We start from the raw sequence: 20,908 nt of genomic DNA, 5'->3' as shown, positions 1-20,908 counted from the left end.
GCCTTCGCCTTCAATGTAAACTAGTGTCCATCACCCTTAAGGTGATGTGATAAGTTTACATTGAAGGCGAAGGCTCTGTTTGTTTATTATAATTTGGAGCGCCTCATTACGCCTCAACACGCTTCATTACGCTTCGCCTCACTGCGCTCGAAAATCGATCTCCGAGCGTTTTTTTCGTGGCGTAGGGAAGCGCACAGCGGCGGCAACTCGGACTCGCGGTCGTAGTCGAATCAGTATATCGCGATGCCGGTATTGATGAGTAGAGACGGAAAGAAAAAACGACTCCTCGGCGTTGACTTTGCTACTTTTGACTGAAACTGAAGAAAAGAAAAGATTGAGGGTTGACCCAATATTGAAGAAAAGAGAAACTTTAGGTAGGTAGACCACTAATGCTTTATATTACTCTTATGAAATGAAGTATTTCCCAGTACCAATTTTAACCTACTCAGAATCGGTTCGTGTGCTGGAAAAAGTTGTCTGACAGGCCAGATGCGACTCGCGGGTCGTATGTGTGACGACCCTGCTCTAGAACCATCCGTGCAAAAAGCGATATCATTTTTGGCTGATTTCAATTTTTGATGTTTCACCGGCCCGCCAAATACCTTATAAAATTTTATCGGTCCACTAAGTGAAAATTTGAGAACCACTGCTCAGCACTTATGTGAAGTACCATAAATGCTTTTTTCAACTCATAAATACTATTCAATGGCATAGCCAATTCTCAATTATCTCACTATCCTTGCCACTTGGCTATTTCAATGAGGTGGACCAATTTCCTGCTAATCCGTGCCGTATCTTTTTTTTTGTTTATTGGCGATGTCTCCATCCAAACACCACCATAGGCCCTTGTCAAGATCAAAACAAATAGGAAAGACATCCCTACCTCTACCGCAGTTGTTCCCAACCTTTTTCGGTGTCAGGGCCAAATTTAGAATTTCAGAGTCGGTCAGGGTCGCACCAATACCAGGGCAATGAAACATACCCAAAATAGTCATCAATATATGAAAATCGGCAGTATTCTGATCAATCGTTATTGTTATGGTCATTGTGCTGCTGCGCTCCCAGTGCTCAGAACAATCGACCCTTGGTGGCTATTTAGGAGTAGTTTTATTGCGCTGGCGAGATTTCAATTCGTATTTTTGCATTCATTGCAACACTAGCTTTCGATAATGACCAGACCTATTAAATTATTCGGACGCTTCGGTCGTGAGCTATAGGACTACCAATTATGCTGCTTTCGGGGCAGTTTTGTGAGTCAGCTTTTATCGCCTATAAGCGCGAAAATTTTCCATAATTCAGATTGAATCGGTCAATACGATTGGGAATCGAATATATATTGCCATCAATTTTTATCCTCTCTCTGCTCGCGTAATCAGTTTTACATGTAGAGCCGAGGGAGGTGTGTTTGAAAAGGTGGGACTACTCAAAAATAATTAAACATCTACTAGCGTATACCCGTTGGCAGGTACGAAACAGCACTTCATCAGCCCCCTCCACAAAAATAATAATAAATAAAAATAAAATAAACTTGGGTCTTGGGCTCCCATAGGATGATAAACCTACCCCTGTTACCTTTTCGCTGTTGCCACAAAACTAATGGTACTGTTAAGTGGGCCAGAGCGAAGCGCGAAAATTTTCGATAATTGATGATAAAATCGGTCAATATGATCGGGAATTGCATATATATTGCTATCAATTTCTTGTCCTCGCTTCTCACGTAATCAGATTAACCGGTAGAGCCGAGTAAGGTGTCTTGGAAACTGTAGGGCCCGTTAGTATGATTCCGTAACAAGTTATTTCGTGACCTCCTGTCTGCTATATCAAAAATATAGAATCGCCCAAACGTAGGCTTCTGAACTGAAAGACGCACACGATTTCAAATTGTTATTTCTTCACTGGAATATAATTTTTCCCTGTCCCGTGAGGTTCAGATTACCTAGGCAGTATTTTGTATATATAACGAAGTCTTCAGTCATCATAAGGGCAGTCCTGTTGGGCCAAGATTTTCTCGCTGCCGATCGTTCTGACCCACTTCTTGGAGTCGCATGTTACATGGCCTAAAACTTAATATGTCTTGGTGCGTCGTGGCGCGGTAATGGCCAACGCCGATTTACCCAATGCCTATTTTTATAAATTTTACGCATTTTTTCTTGGGGATGACTACCCAAAAATCTCGATATTTGGCAGCATGAAATCACGCCTAGAGTGAAAAATTTTTGAAAAAGATGCATGATTTTGAAAAAACACTCTATAATTTATGCTAATTCACGAAATAATTTTTTGCCCCGTTGGGGGTTTCACATGCGGCAGTTATGGTCCTGTCTTTACCTAGTGACGATAGCAATCTACTCACTTTCCTGCAATCCTAATTAAAAACTCCAGACTCCAGGCCAAGCAAGTGTATTTTATAAATATAAATTTTATTTGTTGTCATAACTCGATTTCCTAATATTTTCTGGGGGCCGCAAGAAGGCTAACTGGGGGCCGCGGTTGGGAATCATTGCTCTACAGGCATACCTGGAAATCCTATGTTGCCTCTCAGCTGCGCACGTGCGCAAATGCGCAGTGCTGACATGGTCTCTGCGCACACAAAATCTAAGTTGCACACGAAAAATCCGAAGTGATGACCTTTTTTTTAGTCGTTACGCACTGTCGTCCAAGTGTCTGCGCAGTAAGTTGGTGAGTGTGCGCAGACTCGTCAAAAATTAGAGGTAACATTGCCTGGAACATGATTTTTAGTCATGACCGAGTGATGCAATTGGTCACCGTAAATACTATTATTTGTAAAATGAACGAAATTCCAATTTGACTGACCTCGGGTTCTACTGGTTGGAATTGAGTCAAATTTGGTAACGTGACGATTTGACGACTAAGCCGATGAAATTTGAAAAAAAATTTGTACGCTCCTATTGCTTACATTGAAAAACAGATCATTGATTAGAAACCATTTGATGTATTATTATATTTTTAGGCGAATATCATCGACTTGTTCAAGAGCTTCGGCACAATCATGAAGAAGAAGAATTGAAGAATTTAATAGAATATGGCATTTTCCAAATTGCCTCGGATCAATAGACGAGAAGCATGTCATGTCGCAAGCACCAGCCAACTCTGGCTCATTATTCTTCAACTATAAGAAATATTTTAGTATTGTGCTACTAGCAGTTGCTGATGCTTCATACAAGTTCAGAGTGGTTGACATTGGTGCGTACGGTGCTCAATGCGACAGCTCGATATTTGCGAATTCGGCCTTTGGCAAACATGTTTTGGGAAAGACATTGAGTGTACCCCAGATAAACCGCTTCCTGGGGAAGTTGCTCCTCTCCCTCATGTTTTCATTGCGGATGAAGCATTCCCTTTGAAACCAATTTGCTAAGGCCTTTTCCTGGTTGTGATCTAGACAACTCAAAAAGAGTATACAATTATCGAATGAAATTATAGAATGAAATGCTGGTAATCTAATTCTAATCTAATTTGTAGAAGCTGAAAATTTTCAAGTTGTCGAAGTCTGTTCTTAATGAGAGAACATTGAAACTATTGCCACGTTGGAAGTTTTTAGGCGTCTTGCTGTCAAACACTGTTGTATGCTCCTGTGCAATATCAACTTGCTATTGGTAATTGTATCTACTGTCTCTCACTCTCGCATTAATGTTGAACAGTGGTATCAAAATGACTTGAGTCAATTTAACACATTTTGAGAAAATTGACTTGAAGTAAAGTTTTCATCTTCTTGCAGACACATATTCACCATGATCAACTTTGAATTAGTGAGACAGACATTAGCATGGTTAAGATATTGCCGAAAATTATTGTAAATTTTCAAAAACTGTATTTCTTCAAGTTTTAAAAAATAGATACTTTGATTCCACTGTTACGATATACGGAATTGTTGCTGTATGTGTGGCATTGAGAAAGTTGCCTACATTTATGCAACTCTAGTAGAATGCATGCTGGTCTCCATTTTCATGTTGTATTTCCTATGAAGTAGGCTACTGCACGACCGTACTAATATGAGTTTATCTGATTGTTATACTGTGAGCTGAACGAAAACATTCCGTGTTGTAGAATAAATGTATTCCTATTAACCTTTGTCGAGTGATGGACCCTAGTTTACACTGAAGCTGAAAGCAGGACACCAATACTTGATCAGTCGTAAGGGCCTTTTTGCACAGTAAAGACCTTCTGCAGGTTGACACAAATAACAACAGGTTAGAAATGGTTCATGTTATTTACAGGAAAGAAGGCTACTGCATGCCAATATACACAAAGTATATGGGTGCATCACAATTGAAACATAAGTAAACAGTCAAAGAAGGGAACTGCATGTTATTTACAGACATTATATTTGCGCATCCCAGTAAAACCATGAAAACTGGCAAGGGATGAGGCTACTACATATTCCATGGCCCGTATTCAAGAAACCTCACTCAGTGCTCAAACTCACTTTGCGTCAAAATTGCGTAACAATCGGTATTCAGAGAGCGCAACTCGAGAATGAGTTTGAGCAGGGCTGGAGTCGTACTTCACGGTCTGTCGAGCTCGACTTCGAGCTGTTTGGTATTCAGAGACGATGCGCGGTGGCTGACGAGCTGAGGATTTGGCAGTGGAGTGCGCGTTTTCTGAGTCGAGCCGGGGGCAGTCTCAAGGCTTTACTCGAACACTTTGCACTGACTTTTCTGGTAGTATGCTGCGGGATGATGGGCTGTGCACATATATTAATCGTATTTATGATCTTCATGGTAAACTATACCGGTATAGAACATTGTAAAGTCCACAGAGTTCGATCATTTTCATGTAATATCTGGCTTTAATAAGCTGTATAATAGTCAGAGGTGGTCAAAGTAGTCAAGGAAGCTACTCAAGTAGAAGTAGAAGTAGCGACGAAAAAATCTACTCAAGTACGAGTAGAAGTACTTCTTCCATGAGCAACCTAAAACTACTTGAAGTAGAAGTAGAATTGACTGACTCTAAAAGTACTCAAGTAAGTAAGTAGTTGTGAAAACGATCCTAATTCGTTCACATGGATTATAAAAAGGTACAAATTGAGCTATGCAAAAGGTGACGAGCTTGATTCATATTGATGCATACCAGCAGGTATCCAAATTTCGATAGTATAAGCATTCGTCCACATCATGGGATGAAAATGACAGTATTGATATGGAAATGCGATCCTCTTTTTACTCAGACAGCACGTTTTAGAAAATATCATGGTATTGCGCACTCACCCATGTTATAAGGCCTGTAGTTTAGTCGAAGAGCAATACGGAGATGCTGTGTTGGATGCGGTGTATACACTTTGTGCCATTAGTAAATGTTAATAAAAATATGGTGGACCGTAAAAATGCTATATTGTGTAACTTCATTTCTGGAAATTGAAGGCATTACTACACTTGTTTTATACTGCAAGATGTAGGTTATCCAGTCAAAATAACTGATATTAATTAGAAATCAAAATATATGGTACTGGGAATTGAAAGTGAAATGTATTTAATGTCTATAGTCAAGAAAGTTTCGAAGGTTGGTATGCAAAAACAGCTCCAAAACTAAAAAAGTCAGAGTCCACTTTTCTAGATTACGACACGCCATGGACAGCTAGATTACGGTATGATTAGTAGGGATGCTAGATTGCGAAACATCTGTTGCGAACGTTATGATAAGCCATATATACTGTGATGAAATATTTGATATGGCGAAGGGCGACAATGCGGTGCGAACGGAACCACGCCAACCCGCTACCTAAATTATATTCACCGATACTTTCGTGAAATCATAATGGATACTACGCATTCACTGCGCGCGAAGCACGACGAAAATTCTGGGCTTAAATCAACTTTTATGAAAATGAAATGTCGATACTCCGTGAAAACAGCCCCGAAATTTCTCAGACTTTCTTCCTGATTGGAGGAATAAACTACTTCTACTTGACAAACTGAAAATAGCGAAAAGTAAGTAAGTAGATCACAAAATATTATGAAGTAGAAGTAGTGAAATTTAGATCTACTTGAGTAAGTACCAGAAGTAGAGGAAAACTACTTGAGTACTTCGAAAAAGTAGAAGTACTTCGTTACTGACCACCTCTGATAATAGTGTACTGTATATCAATGAAATGGTAGTTGTGTAGTATGGCAGTGATGTGGTAGTATTCATACAAGCCTTGCTTTTTCGCAGTTTTCTCGATGTGTCTGCCACATGATAATGTTTAGGTAAAGCAAACTATAATGTTGGATTTCAACAGAAACATTTTTCCAGTTCCAGTTCCAGTATGTAAAAATTAAGGTTTAGTTTGGCTGACAAGAGCCGTCTTATGACTCTTGTAAGCGCAAAGCTGGATGTACTTGAGGATAAAAGAAATGATGGAAATTCTATCCAAAGGAAAAATGTTGCATGGGAAGATCTTGCCGTTCAATACAATTCCTTCCCGGATGCTCAAAAGGTATCATCCAAGCAGCTTAAAAAATGTGGGAAAAACATGAAGGCGAGGTAAGATTTTTGATGAAATTCTAGGAATATGCCGAGGTGGGTTCTAATGCGTAGCGTATGCATTTCAACAGATCGAAAGAAGATATTACAGAGGAACGTGCCCACCTGGCTGCAACTGGCGGAGGTCCTCCAACCAAGGCAGTACCAGAGATGTCACAACTCACAGATGATCCATAGCATGATACCAGAACAATTGGAGCCACTCCAGAACGACTTTGATTCTGATCAAGTGATGTTTGTGGACCGTTCCGTAGCATCGACATCTTCAGGTACGGTATGCCATAATAATGGACACTTCATTGATAAAAGCATCATATCAAGCACTGATCCCCACAATTGGTAGTCAATGGTATTCGCTGTTGATATTTGAGCATCGTTGACTCTGGTTATGTAGGTTTTGCTGCGTGTTGGGTTAATGCTTAGCTGCGACTCCTCTACATACCAAATTTGTGCCATACCTCCAAAATCGCTCCGTATAATAACTGTAAAGCCATATATTCGCAAACCCGAAAGCTAACACTGACCAGAATTAGCAATGCGCATTGATTGATAGTCATGAGGACCATAGCCAGTCAATGGTGATCAGTAGGGCAAGTTTTTGCAACTTTTTTTACACCTTCCGGCAGCTTCCTACATACTCAGAAGTTATGTAGGATGCTGTTTTAAGCTGTTTGAAGGAAACTTATTGTGTAACTTTTTGCAACTTTTCTCCATTTTTTTCATGCAACTTTTTGCAAATTTTTCGATTTTTCATGAAACTTTTTTCGATTTTTCATGAAACTCCTTGCAAATTTTTGATGCGACTAACTTTTTACTGGAATTATTTGGCACTATATGTAAATAGATCGCTTGATTATGTCACTGTCGTTTAAATTTGACGTCCTTTCTGATTTGACGTACATTCAGGCTAGACCAACGAAAATTACATTTTTACTGGGTCAATTTTTTCTGGCGATTGATTTTGTTGAAGTCGCTAACACTGAGGGCGGAGATAATAAAGTCATCTGATCCGGAAAAATGCTAATCGTGTGAATAAATACTGCTAATGGCGACGCGAAGAAGTTGGAAGTTGCGAGTTTTCAATCAAGTGGCGTTATCTGTTGCATCATAATGCGGAAATGCGTAATAGGCTGTCAGTTGTCAAGTTGTTGAATGAAACAGCAGCCTGCTGACAACCATACTACCACTGTAATAGGTAGAATTACATCATCGCCAAACGAAAGTCGTGTCCAATTAGTACGGTACAGCTAAGAAACGGATTATAGAACATTGATATCGCTCTGCAATGGTGGGTACTTAATTCGTTGATTGTTTGGTGAAGCCATTACCTAGTTGACAATCGGTACGGTCATTATCGGAAATATTTGTGCGTAGGAATGGTACGCAGCGTACGCAGTTATCGATAGTTTAATCCGGTTTGTTAAATCATGAGATTAACACCAACTTTATGAGCTGCGATCAACCGGTTTCCTTAATCCTGGGTTGATAAATCCTGAGGAACGCGATAATCGACTTCAAGGCTAATCCAACTTTATTATCTCTGCCCTGAGTTTTGCTACAGTACCTTGGATACAGATTCATTCGAGCATCCCATAACCTAATATTTTGAAGGAAATTTATTGTCCATAAATGCAACGTTTTAGTGCTACTTTTGTGAAAAATAAATGACACTTTCCACGGATTTGACTGCAACAAAAACTTGCCCTAGTGATCAGGGTCTGGGACATATCCACGATGTGATGTTGACATCGATATTGTTCATTATTAATGAGCGTTAACTAAAATCCGTGTAAATATATACAGATACATGACTAACATTCTGAGCAAAGCTTTATAAGCATATATAAGATATTTAGAATTTATACGAATTTGCTATGCAATGAGGGCTTTCTATATCATATGTCCCTATTTCAGATGTAACTTCACGACTGCAACTCCGGCTTCAAGGCCGGTGATGAAAGAAACGGAAAAGACAGGGTTGCCAAGAAAGAAACCAAAAAGAGCTGAAGTTATTAACTTCATATCGGATGCCATGTTCTTGGAGCATGAGCTGAAAGTGGAAAAGATTAAATTGGAAATTGACTGCTTGCAACAGCAAAGGCTCTTAGTAGAGAAGCAGCAGTCCGTTGCTGATCTGCAGTCGTCACTTGTGACCAAGCAGCTGTTGATAGCAGATGTAAGGCAAAAGCTTGAAGGCTTGCCTGCACCAGACCCACTAGAAACTGGTCTACCTACTTTATAAAAGCTTTCAATTAAGATTCATTGCTTCTGCTTGCAGCACCGTGATGCAAATATTTTTTTGTGCTATTTCCATTTACCTGCGCATTATTGATTTTACTATGCCTTTACTTGCAGCAATTTGACATGAATGCTTTCCTTGTGCCATACCCATTTAACTGTGGAATATTGATACCTGCTATGCTTGTACTTGCAGCAATGTGACATGAATGCTTTCTTGTGCCATACCCGTTTAACTGTTGATTATTGATAGTTTCTATGCTTGTACTTGCAGCAATGTGACATGAATGCTTTCTTGTGCCATACCCGTTTAACTGTTGATTATTGATAGTTTCTATGCTTGTACTTGCAGCAATGTGACGCAAATACTCTTTTTGGCTATTCCTATTTGCCTGCGCCTTATTGATGTTGCCATGCTTGTATTTGCAGCAATGTGACATGAATGCTTCTCTTGTACCATACCCTTTTAACCGTGCATTATTGATAGTTACTATGCCTCTAATTGCAGCACCGTGACATCAATACGTTTCTTTTGCTATGCCCGTTTAACTGCACAAGCCTTGACTTGCAACACCGCACCGTGATATTTATGCTTTTTTCGCTATGCTCATGTAACCGTGGATTATTGATAGTTACTGTTCCACTTCTTTTTTTTTCTACCCTGTACCATTTCGTTCGGTTCCATACAAGTGATACCGCAGTTTCTTTATTTGTGATAACAAATTAAATTTCATTCGTAAAGTGGGTTTCTACGATCCATCGTCTCCGAGCTAGGCCTCTCAGGGAGCCTCATACAACTTCTTGTGGGATGACAGGGACATCAGTTTCGTTGTTGATGATGCACCTAAATTTGAAGGGAGTTAAACGCTTGATCTTAAAAATATCAAGAAATATATTACCTGTGCTCTCTGGCACAGTTGTATAACACTGCTGTTAACATCACAGTCATTGATGTGTCGCCCGTAGACCCAGTGATAAGTAGGGGAACAGCCTCTTCCACAATCCAAAAGTCCTCTATAGTTATTCTGGAGTATATTAGAACCTTGTTCAGCAGCTGTTTGTCGTAAAATCGTGTGGCCTCATTGGGTGCCACTTCACCTTGTGGGAATTTGATGTATGCTGAAGCTGAGCTTTTATGAGCTATGGCAATACTGTCCAGCTTCACCAATCCACCAACCAACGGTGAGCTGGGAGACATGTTCCAGTTCTCCAGCAACAACTTGAAAGCTTCCTGTGGGGTAAAAGCGCAAAACAACTAGGAACTTCAACAACGGGGGCAGGGGCAGGCCTTTGTTGGATGGGCTGGTAAGGTCATGTAGGATCTCCATAATCCACTAACACCGGCTTTCGTAAGCCTATAGCGATCAGAACACAGTTCCTCAGTGATGTATTCCACGGGATTACCAAAATCTGTAAGGCACTTCCGTACTTGCTGCAGTCTGTTTCCATTCACTTGCATGTAATATTCTAACATATCTATGTCAATAGCTATTTTATCTGAAAGGAATGAAACACGTACCGTATACCTATCTGCCAATATGGAATCGGTGTCTCGTGCACACCAAAGATTCTACTAACTGTCCTCACGGTGTGATACTGCACACCAAATATATTACGCTAAACGTACCGGGATTCCAACCCGGCATCTTAACAGTTCATACCGAGCGAGCGCACGGCGCACAGTTGCGAATGATGCCAGACGTGTCGAGTAAGACTCGAAACTGAGCAAAGCCAGAAAATGTCTTTGAATACCAAGGAGCTACTCCAATGGAGTTGAACTCCGCCTTTACTCCGTCGAGTAAGCCTTGAGTTTGAGTTCGAGGCGTCTCTTTGAATACGGGCCCATGTCTCCAACTAATCTTCACTTCTATTTTCTGCAACTACTTTCATAATTTCAATTTCCACTTTCAGCCTTTTCTCTGGATTCATACTTCTCCAAGAGCGGTGCAAGCATGCGTGCGAATAAGTCAACTTCGTCTTCTTTCTCATCTACAAAAATTAAACTAGATGCATTCACGATATTTTTTTCATAAATAAGATTGTAATAATTACCTGCAGTAAGGCGTTCAATCGCAGAAAGAATGATTCGCTCACGATCTGACGACCGTGAGTCTTGTTTGTTTTGCTTTCCTGGAACCAGTTTGCTTAATGGCGTGCTGCAATCACTTGGCAACGGTGGTGCTGGATCTCCAGAATGCAATGGTCCTGTAGAGTGATAGGCCATCTATTCTATATACATAACGAAATACAATTTGACAGGGTGTTTACAATTAATATTTGTAACTGAACTGAGCTGCTGGTAACTAAAGTCCTGACCAATGTTCCCTCCAAGCTGCGCAAACGCGCATCGCTGATCCTGATACGGTCTCTGCGCACAGAAAATCTAAGTTGTGCACAAAAAATCCGAAGTGATGACCTTTTTTTGGTATTTACGTACTGTTGTCCAAGGGTATGCGCAGTGAGTTGGTGAGTGTGCGCAGACTCGTCAAAAATTAGAGGGAACATTGGTCTTGACCAACGTCTTTCATGTTACATGAAATTTGAATGTTGTACTAACCTTGATTCTGCAAACCGCCATTCAGAACTTCAGTCAGGGTCAAAGTAACTAGTGGGTCATGTGTATTTAGAGGATCTTGTGTATCCATGGGGTCATGTGTAATGTATCGACGGCATTATGTGTATCCTCCAGGGAATCCTGTTCTTCACTACAATATTCGTCGACGTTTGAATATGTGCTGGAATAAACATATGAATTTATTTCATGATAGGAAATCGTATCTAATCAGTACCGTAACTAATAGTCATTTACCTTCGGATTTCAACAACTGCATCCAGAAAATCAAACATTGGCATTAGCTGCCACGGCCAGTATTTTGACTTTCCCGAACCAGATCTGGTTTGTTCTTGCATATTCTTTTTCTCCCGTCGATATTTATCACGGAGATAATTCCATTTCTTTTACATTCATCAACTATGAGAAAAAATCAGCAAAGCAATTGGTGAGTAGTTCGAAGTACTGTACGCGTTTTTTTTTATAATTACCTGGAAATTGTACATCCCAGCTCACGCGTTCCCAGCAGTTTGCATAGCCACTTTGTCGCCATACGATTTGTGTGACTTTAAATACAGCGCTGGGAATTGCCTTACCAATTCGATCAGTACCTCCGGATCCATTAATGCAGATTGCAAAATCACAGCCGTAATAGACATCGTGCCGGGAATGTTTGTTGTTAGCGCGCGAACAATCAGCTGATCTCAGTGACGCCTGACTGAGCACAATTTACGCTGCCAGTGTGAACCTCAGGTTCGCTTCACATAGTTTAGCTTAGTTTAGCCTAGCTTAGCTTATTCTCAGTGTACACCGCCCTATTCCAAAATTTCCCGAGGGCGGAATTCACCGAGGGCCGAGTTAATCGCGGGCCGGGTTCACCGAGGGACGGGTTCACCGAGGGACGGGTTCACGGGACGGGTTCACCGAGGGACGGGTTCACTGGCAACCATTCCATATTGGCGCTCCACCCTTTGCTCAAATCTCAATAATGGCCAGACGACGATACGACACTCGAACGATTTCAAATCGAGTGGTATTCATCCGCTGACATGCCACCAATAATATTTACCGGCCACGTTATAATGTTTGATTTAGGTCGTATTTTTTCATACAGAAACAATTATCATTACATATAGTCCCTTTCTTTTCCATCTAATCTCGTATAAATTGATATATATTCCACGTGATGTTCACTACTTACTATACATATACTTACCCAGACGCTGCTTGTGATGTCACAGTTGTGCGTTGGTTGTTTACTACGAAACTCAGAAAAAGCGGTAACTCGTAACCCTAACCTACTGCAAAGTCACTCAACTATGACAAGTCGTCCGACTAATAAGCGCAATGTTATGAGAGTCCTAGAGCGCAAAATGTTGCACAAAAGTCCGTCGGCGCTAACCTGCAGTAAGGGAAATCCGTGCTTGCCGACCTTATATTTCGACTTTTAACGGTTATTTCTCGAGAATTATTTGGCTGTGTGGGATTTCAAGGATTGCAGTATGTATTTCAACAACAGGGGTTAAACCCGCTCAGAGGCCAAACGCCAGACGCCAAACGCCGCACGGCGGCCGAATGTCTATACGGCGTTTGGCGTCTGGTTTTCTGAGACGCCGAGTAGCTATACGGCGTTTGGCGTCTGTTATGTTCAGACGCCGAGTAGCTATACGGCGTTTGGTGTCTGTTCAGACGCCGAGTAGCTATATCCGGCGTTCGGCATCTGGTATGTTGAGAATAGGGTTTGATTTGAAGGTTGAGGCTTGAACAGGAGTTTTCTGCAGCTAAATCTAAGCAAAGCATGTCATATCATTGGCCAGTGGGCAAGTGATTTGATGGTTGTTTCGTGTGTACCTGTACACTGACTGTACCGTACACGCTATACTAAGTGACGACATCGCGTGTGCTTCGGTGCTGGGTCGACACTGAAGATCTGGCTGCTTGAGAACATACACGTTTCGTATTAGACAGATCGTCAGTCACGTTACTACAGATACTGCATGATTTGTTGCTGGGAACTTAACCACCGCAAGAAGATTACAGTATGTGACGTGTAGTAACAAGATATTTTATTGTTTTCTAGTAGGCCTATAGTTAGTTAGTAATTGATTCTAGACTAGACTGAAACAGCTGCAAAATCCTTTGTATCTCCACTTCACGTATGCTGTGGTAAATCGACAGTTCGTGCCACTGAGATCGTATTCAAGACACACCTAAAATTTCGTTTCCATATTACTCCGCAAAATTCTACACAACACAAGTATACTCCAAATGATCTTCGGTTGTGAGAAGTTCAAGGTTAAAGACCAGGATTGATGTTGAAAAAGATGGATGAAATTGTGGAGTACTTGCTTTGAAGGTTTGTGATGCGTTCACGTATTGTGATTTGAGAAAATTGATTTGCAATCTACTTTCACGTAATAGGCCGCCCCGCCGCCGAACTCTACCCGATGCAAACCTGGATTTTGATCATTATCGACGAGCTTGCGAAAGCTACCGCCAGCAGTTTGGTCAAATCTTGCTTGATGCGACGGGTATGTTAGTCAATGTTGGATTAAAACCATTTTAAATACGTAGTATGTTTTGCATGCAGATGAATAAGAATTGGGAGATTATTGCATTGAATGCAGTGGTCCAAACCCAGTAAAGAAACATAAAATGGGTAGGGGAGATGTGGTACCATTGAGACGGTGGGACCGAAAATACTTGAAAAATTATCTGAGATAATCCTATGATTACAGTACGCGAATTTGTCTACAAATGCATGCTGGAAGAATCTTTCACACTAACAATTTTTAATGTGAAGTGTAGGGCTTGTATCAGGGTATATAATGCCACATCTTTTTTAATTCAATACCATCCTCGAGTTGACTATTTTCAATTCAATTACAATATTTATAGGGTGGGGGGCCTATGGTACCATAACCAAAGCAAGCAAAATGTTTGAATCAACTAATCACTTAACAACAGAAACACGCCTACACATATAGAGGCTGCAAATCATAGTTTCCTGTGGAAAGCCAAAATGTCGATTTACGGGTAATATGTATGTGCCAATAATTTTGTTGTTTTGGGCGTAAATCGAAACGTGATTTTACTCCAACATTTGAGTTGATATAATCAAATAATCTATTTTATTCTTGAAGGTGGTCCCAGGTCCCATGGTTGTGTCACTCGTGTGCCTTTGGACCTACCGATTGGGGACCAATGATGCGTTCGAGCAACAAATTTTGAACGTTCATGAATATTTTTTGAAAAAGCGGATATTCATGTAAATGTCCAAGATATGTAGAGCTTGGATCAAAGTGTTGAGCCAGCAAAAGATCTATTCTCGGCTGAAGATTTGAGGGCCAGAGATAATTTTGCAATTTTTGATCCATGGCAGGGTTGTAACCAAGTCACAAGGCTGCGAGTCACAAGTCAATCTCACTTTTATAGTTTTGAGTCAAGTCAAGTCGATTAATTTTCAATTTACCACCGAGTCCAAGTCATCGAACAGAGGTTCAAGTCCGAGTCATGGTGTCATGACTCGAGTCCAAGTCATTGTGTTGACTGCGCACTTTCCAGTTAAGGTGATGTTAAACCCACTTTTATAACCCTATTTGGTGATATCGAATGGTTCGCATTTATATTATACTAATTTTCCTCACATTTAGCCGTTTCTGGTCGCATTTTCAAGTACCAGTACTAATAGACAAAATCCCAATAAGGTGGTTACTTCACTATTCTTCGAAATTACAATGAAATGTCGGTCTTTGCCATCTGAGTCTCGAGTCATATGACTTGGTTCGAGTCGTGAGCAATGACTCGAGTCCAAGTCGAGGCAATACACAGATTGACTCTAGTCGAGTCATTTCCGTATTTTGAGAAAATGGCTCGAGTCAAGTCGAGTCATCAAAAAATCGTGACTCGAGTCATTACAACCCTGATCCATCGGTACCACATCTTTCCTATGCAATTACGAGATTACATTTGTCAGGTATATTGATTCTAACTTGTTTCCAGGATGCGTGTGACGGCTGTGGTCGATGGACGCACGAGCACTGTTGCCCTGGACAGCAGATACCTGATCCTGATTTTTATTGCATGCTATGTACCCAGATGTAAATTCTGATGTTTATATATTTATTGGGGACATTTTACTGTGGTTTCATTGCGTATTTACTAATGACTTTTACTGTGGTTTCGTTGCTTGTTTCATAATGATTTGTACTGTGGTTTCATTGCTTATATCTCGGTCACTTTTACTGTGGTTCCACTGCTGATTTCTCAATGATGTTTGCTGTGGTTCCATTGCTTATTTCTCTGTGACTTCTACTGTGGCTCCACTGCTTATTTCTTTGTGACTTTTTCTGTGGTTTCGTTGCTTGTTTCTAAATGACTTTTACTGTAGTTTTGTTGCTTGTTTCTTGATAATTTTTACTGTGGTATTCGTTGCATATTTTTTATTGTGGTCTCATTACATACTGTGGTTTCATTACATACTGTATCTACAGACTTGGGTCTGAAATTCTTTGCGAGTGTACAAATAAAGGGTTCGGGTTCAAGTCACTACCTTCGAGTCACGAGTCATTGCACATTTTGACTCACTCGAGTCAAGTCATTTTAGCACAGTGACTTGAGTCGAGTCAAGTCAAGTCATAAGAAAAAGGTGACTTGAGTCAAGTCATGACTCGAGTCATCCCAACACTGATATGGGGTGGTGACAGGGTTGCAACCAAGTCAATTTGACTCGAGTCATTTTCAATTCACCACCGCGTCAATTCCGAGAGCACTGGGTTGAGTCCAAGTCATGGTGTTTAATGTTCCCCCATCCAGTTCAGCTTTAGGTCACTTCTGTGGAACCCTTGGGGGTGATATCGAAGGCCTCGGATAATTCATATGTTCATTTTTTCCTGCTCTGAACATGTTTATTGTAACAGATAAAAGGCAGGTTTAGGGCCTATTTTTCATTTATCAGTCCTGATATACTATTCTTGAATAAGCCATAGAATGAGTAAATCGATTTTTAAGAAAATAACTCAGGTCAGCAAAAAAATTGTGAGTCGAGTTAGTAGTATAATGACAGGAGGTGATCAAGTAGGTCTTTTTTGAATCTGAACATACAATCATTTGGGATTCTGCCGACGCTTATTATGAAAAAAATGTAACAATATGCAATCTTCGGTATCATATAGTTGTGAGCACTCAATAGTCGCGCCATGAAAGGATTTAGCCTCTGCTCAGTTTACCGAGACACCAAACGCCGTATAGCTACTCGGCGTCTCAACATACCAGACGCCGAACGCCGTATAGCTACTCGGCGTCTCAACATACCAGACGCCAAACGCCGTATAGCTACTCGGCGTCTCAACCTAACAGACGCCAAACGCCGTATAGCTACTCGGCGTCTCACCATATCAGACGCCAAACGCCGTATAGCTACTTGGCGTCTCGGAAAACCAGACGCCAAACGCCGTATAGACATTCGGCCGCCGCTCGGCGTTTGGCGTCTGGCGTTTGGCCTCTGAGCGGGTTTAACCCCTACTCTATTTCAACGATATTAAAACGAAATATTTCCATATGGTTGACCCTCAAACGAAATATACCTTATATATGCTGCAATATCAATCTTGGCGTAGACCGAAAATATTACTAGTCGGGATGCAGGATTATTGCTGGTCATGACCGTCCAGTTTTACAGTCCACCATAGCCGCACGAATTCCATGACCTGGTATCACTGCCCAATGGAACTGGAGTACTCACTGACTAGACAACCAACCTGCAAGCAGACAACTACCACCCTTCACACCGGGATTTCTGACTAGCCTCCGCTTCTAAACACATGTCTGCAGCAACTTTTATGCAATAGATGAGAACTAACATGTAGAAACCTTATCCTCCAAGTTTTTTATTATTTTTCGTCTTATACCTGACCTTTCAGCACATTTCCAAGCATACTGGTTTCTCCCTCGTACGATTCTTCGTTTCTCTTCAACAATTCTAAATCTGACAACAAATTTACGGGTGCTTTCTGTGATGGATCCATGTATTTGAATGACACGAAATATAGGTAGTCCCAGCCATTTATTGAAATTTCCATCAGATCAAAACACCTCAAGATGGCAATATAAGGAAAACAATTGAACTGTGTCTAAATGATTTGGATCGGTCATTTTAATCAGTCCCGCACCTTGACCAAGAGCATGTAAATAAGAGGCATATGCACTCCAGGAAAAGAAAACATAAAAAGGACTAGCAATAAAAATGTCGACATATCATATCACAGTCCTGCAGGCCGAATTGTATTCATTCAGTAGAAACAGCTTGCATGTAGACTTAGACATGCTTGACGACTGCCGGTAATGTCCATTCTCGGTAACGTCCATTCTCGGTAATAGCATTCTCGGCAATGGTATAGGACCGGTTCATAGTGGGCTGGCTGCACGAACATCGTCCAGTGCACCACGAAAAAATGAACGATTGGTGAATGTCCAACACACCAGGGCCAGATAGTATAAGATACGTCTGAGAGCGATTCCATGCATTCATATTCCGAGTCATCAATTTGGGGTTCGCATGGAATATGGAATTGAGGTACCGTCATCATTTTCACAAGAAGCAATGAATTCCGTTGATGTTGCATGATAATTTCCCGTATGCAGACCTGAATAAAAATATAACATACTAAATGAATGAATAAACTAAATTTAATCTTGTACCAAGTTAAATTAATTTGCGATTGCACCCTTTGTGGACTGCCCAAACAAGAGAAAATCCAGGATGCGTTTTGCAGACAACAGCAACTGCTTATGGCTATGTACAAAGTATGCTCGATAGTCAAATGCCGGCTTCAACTGGTTTCCATGTAGGCTATTATTGGAAATTTCATTTATTGACAGATGTAATCATTTGAAAAATGCTCAAGGTCACTGATAATGACAAAGCACAACAATACGATGAAAATGATATTGCCACTTTAAGAAATTCAGGGTTTGTGAGAACCCCCGACACTGTTCCATAACCGAGGGATAAGGTTTCCAATGAGTAAAAGGTTGTGCAGCATCAAACAATGTCTTACCTGTGCAGTGTGCAGCTGTTCTGGCAACATCATATGGTATCGTGATTAGTGACGGATGGTTGAATATGCTTGACGGGTAACTCAAGGCTGATCTTAAATGATCAGCAGATGGTATTTCATTCCTATCTGCAAACGGTATTATACAATGCTAAGCAATGGTACTCTTCAGCAGTATACAATTGAATCTTACCAGCCAGCCGCTTTCCACATCCGCACGAAGACTCATCCGAAACAACATGTACCACCTTCACCGGATTGTTAGCAAGCGAAAAATAATTTCAAGACTCCAAAGTCTTCTCTCCATTGGTGGAATTCTTCCAGTGAAATCATATGCTGCATAAAATATAACCCATGATTAGGATAATATAAAGACACTGAGGATGAACCATGAACGTGTCATATCACTAGGCAATGATCAATGCTGATGGTCACCTGAGACACTTCAAATTTGTATTTCAGTATTTTTATTACTCAATTGGTATATACTCATAACAACAATGGACTGTATCAAGTTAACTTCACACCATATTAGTTTTGAGAAATTAACAGTCCACATTTCATTGTGTACCGTATGTGAAAGCTAAAGGTCTCTATATTTGACTTTTACGAACACTACATGTACTACAGTAGACTTACTACTAATACTACGGTACTGTACCTTTGATCCCACTTCTTCTGAAGTGACGACGTTGAGGATTGGATTTCTTGGGAAGCGAAATAGAACAGGACAGTCTCTGTCAGACACTATTTTGCTTCCTTCTTGAGCTATCCTTCCTTCATGCGTCATTTTCTTGACCTTTCACAGCACATCCAGCCGTATTTACGCCGCGAACTCCAAATAATCCAACCTACAACGACGTTCGCCGTAAGGCGCCATACTACATAACATCAAGTTGTGCAACATTTCTCGTTCGGACGACTTGTCATAGTTGAGTGACTTTAACCTACTGTAACCTATGACAGATCGCCATGTCCGCCATTAACAAATGGTCAACTTAGCATGCGGTGCTGATATTTCCAGTTTCCCGAACAATATTATACATCCTAAACTGATATTTTAACTTATCAGTCCTATCCCTGGTAACCAACGGAACCGGCCGTATAGCCATAGCCTTATAATATAATATAGTGGCTATGGTGCACCACATTAGCTATACGATTGTCAGTTGTTTCTTTTACCCCAGTATGTACTTTACTGAAATTGGTACTAGGGCCAACAATTTCCGTATGATAGACCCCAGTCTCGCGAACGTGGTTGAATCAGGTCCAATCGAGGAGTGGGCCACATACCGCGGATACAGTTTGGTCATGACGAAACCCAGCAAAGTTCTAAGGGATAAGGGCGTGATCGCAGTTTTTTACGTCAGCAACGAGAAAGCGGAGGTGTCGTCGGACTGTGACTTGAGTGTCTTGGGTGCTACCGTCATGGTCAGAGATCCCGTCGATACTATCGAAACGAAACCGAGCGTGGAAATAAAACCGAGCGTGGAAATAAAACCGAGCGAGGAGCCGCTGTCGCACGGGCGTTTTCCGCCATCCGATCTTCCGCAGGACGAGGAATACGGTATCTGCGACCGCAGTGGTAAAGATTTAGACCCACAGTTTGCGTCACGCAAACTGAAAAACTTCAACGGCGTGACTTCGTGCATCAACGCGGCGCTGCAAGCGCTGCTGACCACCACGCTGTCGACCATACGGAAGAAAATCTGCCAGTTGAAAGCAAACTGCTGTCTTTGCCACGTACTATCGGTGGCTCAACGTGTCTACCACTACCACTACCACATAGCCTTGCGAAAGTCTGTACGAGCTCATGATCGAGCACACGCAACGTGGCTTGCAATGCGGACACGTGACCTACAACCAACCCGTTCAGATGCCGAAAAATCTGATCATCACAGTTGAGAGTAGTTCGTATGTGTCCAAGCTGCTTTACCTGGAGGAATTGCCGGCTCTCAACGGCCGCTATTTTCTGTCGGCTGTTGTCGTGGCAGCAGGCTCGCCACTTCATTACTCGGCATATTGGCGGGCGTTTGGTGTGTGGATGCATTACGACGATGAGGAGTCTCGGAATGTGTCTTGCGGCGACGTGCTGCGCCAAGGTGCAGAGGTTTGCCTGTTGGTTTGCGTCACAAAAGAGCTGACTGCGGGAGATATACGGGTGGCGTTGGATAAAGCGAAAGAGCTCAACTTGACCAAGGCGCACATTAAAGTGAAAGAGGAGAGATATGCTTAAGAAGTCGGTGGTCGTACATTGGACTGAGTGTGTACAGAGTGCAGCAGCGTCAATCTGGAAGCTTTGAGACTTGCGTGATGCATGAGTGAATTGCTTTATTTTTCTTTGAAATTTCGAGCAATCGTTACTTCGCAATGTAATCCTCAACGAAGGGGTTCTTAATGTAGGTTCTGCTGACTAGTTTCAAGTCTGAAAGATCCATGTTGAAATTTCAGCTATAAAACTGCGTTGTCCATTATTTATGAGATATGTCTGTATTTTTGATATTATGTCCTCATGTTGTCGTATTGTCGGTGCTCGCCACAGGTCGCAGCCTTGTGGGCGACGCAAACACTTTGCACTCCATTC

The 20,908-nt window shown here is 41.3% G+C and overlaps 2 protein-coding genes and 3 long non-coding RNA genes across 6 annotated transcripts; 2 read left to right on the top strand and 3 right to left on the bottom strand.

Annotated features, from left to right (window-relative positions):
- Positions 1–6,086: 6,086 nt before the first annotated feature.
- On the top strand, positions 6,087–9,459 carry LOC145459664 (myb/SANT-like DNA-binding domain-containing protein 3). 2 transcript variants are annotated; one of them, XR_013921521.1, is made up of 3 exons: positions 6,087–6,480; positions 6,552–6,749; positions 8,395–9,459. XR_013921521.1 is itself a non-coding variant. In XM_080338231.1 (2 exons), exons 1-2 carry the CDS (start codon positions 6,305–6,307, stop codon positions 6,655–6,657), a joined length of 282 nt encoding a protein of 93 aa, XP_080194357.1. In that variant the 5' UTR covers positions 6,087–6,304; the 3' UTR covers positions 6,658–6,915. The 2 variants fall into 2 exon arrangements, 1 of the variants encoding a protein (XP_080194357.1); XM_080338231.1 differs by lacking the exon at positions 8,395–9,459 and having other exon boundaries at positions 6,552–6,915.
- Positions 9,460–9,817: 358 nt separating this feature from the next.
- LOC145459663 (uncharacterized) lies at positions 9,818–12,080 on the bottom strand. The gene is made up of 5 exons (XM_080338230.1): positions 11,761–12,080; positions 11,528–11,689; positions 11,276–11,453; positions 10,771–10,923; positions 9,818–10,707 (listed from the first exon to the last, which is right to left on the bottom strand). Exons 3-5 carry the CDS (start codon positions 11,361–11,363, stop codon positions 10,613–10,615), a joined length of 336 nt encoding a protein of 111 aa, XP_080194356.1. The 5' UTR covers positions 11,364–11,453; positions 11,528–11,689; positions 11,761–12,080; the 3' UTR covers positions 9,818–10,612.
- An 803-nt stretch (positions 12,081–12,883) lies between these two features.
- On the top strand, positions 12,884–15,763 carry LOC145459643 (uncharacterized). The gene is made up of 3 exons (XR_013921496.1): positions 12,884–13,625; positions 13,691–13,800; positions 15,272–15,763. It is a non-coding gene; the product is annotated as an uncharacterized LOC145459643 (long non-coding RNA).
- On the bottom strand, positions 15,596–16,793 carry LOC145459650 (uncharacterized). Its single transcript, XR_013921502.1, has 2 exons — positions 15,885–16,793; positions 15,596–15,851 (listed from the first exon to the last, which is right to left on the bottom strand). It is a non-coding gene; the product is annotated as an uncharacterized LOC145459650 (long non-coding RNA).
- Positions 16,794–17,316: 523 nt separating this feature from the next.
- LOC145459646 (uncharacterized) lies at positions 17,317–19,223 on the bottom strand. Its single transcript, XR_013921498.1, has 4 exons — positions 18,986–19,223; positions 18,518–18,660; positions 18,328–18,453; positions 17,317–17,913 (listed from the first exon to the last, which is right to left on the bottom strand). It is a non-coding gene; the product is annotated as an uncharacterized LOC145459646 (long non-coding RNA).
- Positions 19,224–20,908: the final 1,685 nt, after the last annotated feature.

This window comes from Botryllus schlosseri, unplaced genomic scaffold (assembly GCF_051294905.1).
Source record: "Botryllus schlosseri isolate E-star unplaced genomic scaffold, Bs_hap1 Bs17a, whole genome shotgun sequence".
In the NCBI taxonomy this organism is placed as follows: domain Eukaryota; kingdom Metazoa; phylum Chordata; class Ascidiacea; order Stolidobranchia; family Styelidae; genus Botryllus; species Botryllus schlosseri.
This window is presented reverse-complemented; position numbering and strand designations above follow the sequence as displayed.

Bases quoted from the DNA above. Each gene is read 5' to 3' on its own strand.
- LOC145459664 (XM_080338231.1), top strand. From the start codon at position 6,305: ATGACTCTTGTAAGCGCAAAGCTGGATGTACTTGAGGATAAAAGAAAT. The intron at 6,481-6,551 runs GTAAGATTTTTG...GCATTTCAACAG, and splicing joins GGGAAAAACATGAAGGCGAG to ATCGAAAGAAGATATTACAG.
- LOC145459663 (XM_080338230.1), bottom strand. From the start codon at position 11,363: ATGGATACACAAGATCCTCTAAATACACATGACCCACTAGTTACTTTG. The intron at 10,924-11,275 runs GTTAGTACAACA...ATCACTCTACAG, and splicing joins TGGCGGTTTGCAGAATCAAG to GACCATTGCATTCTGGAGAT. The intron at 10,708-10,770 runs GTAATTATTACA...TAATTTTTGTAG, and splicing joins GATTGAACGCCTTACTGCAG to ATGAGAAAGAAGACGAAGTT.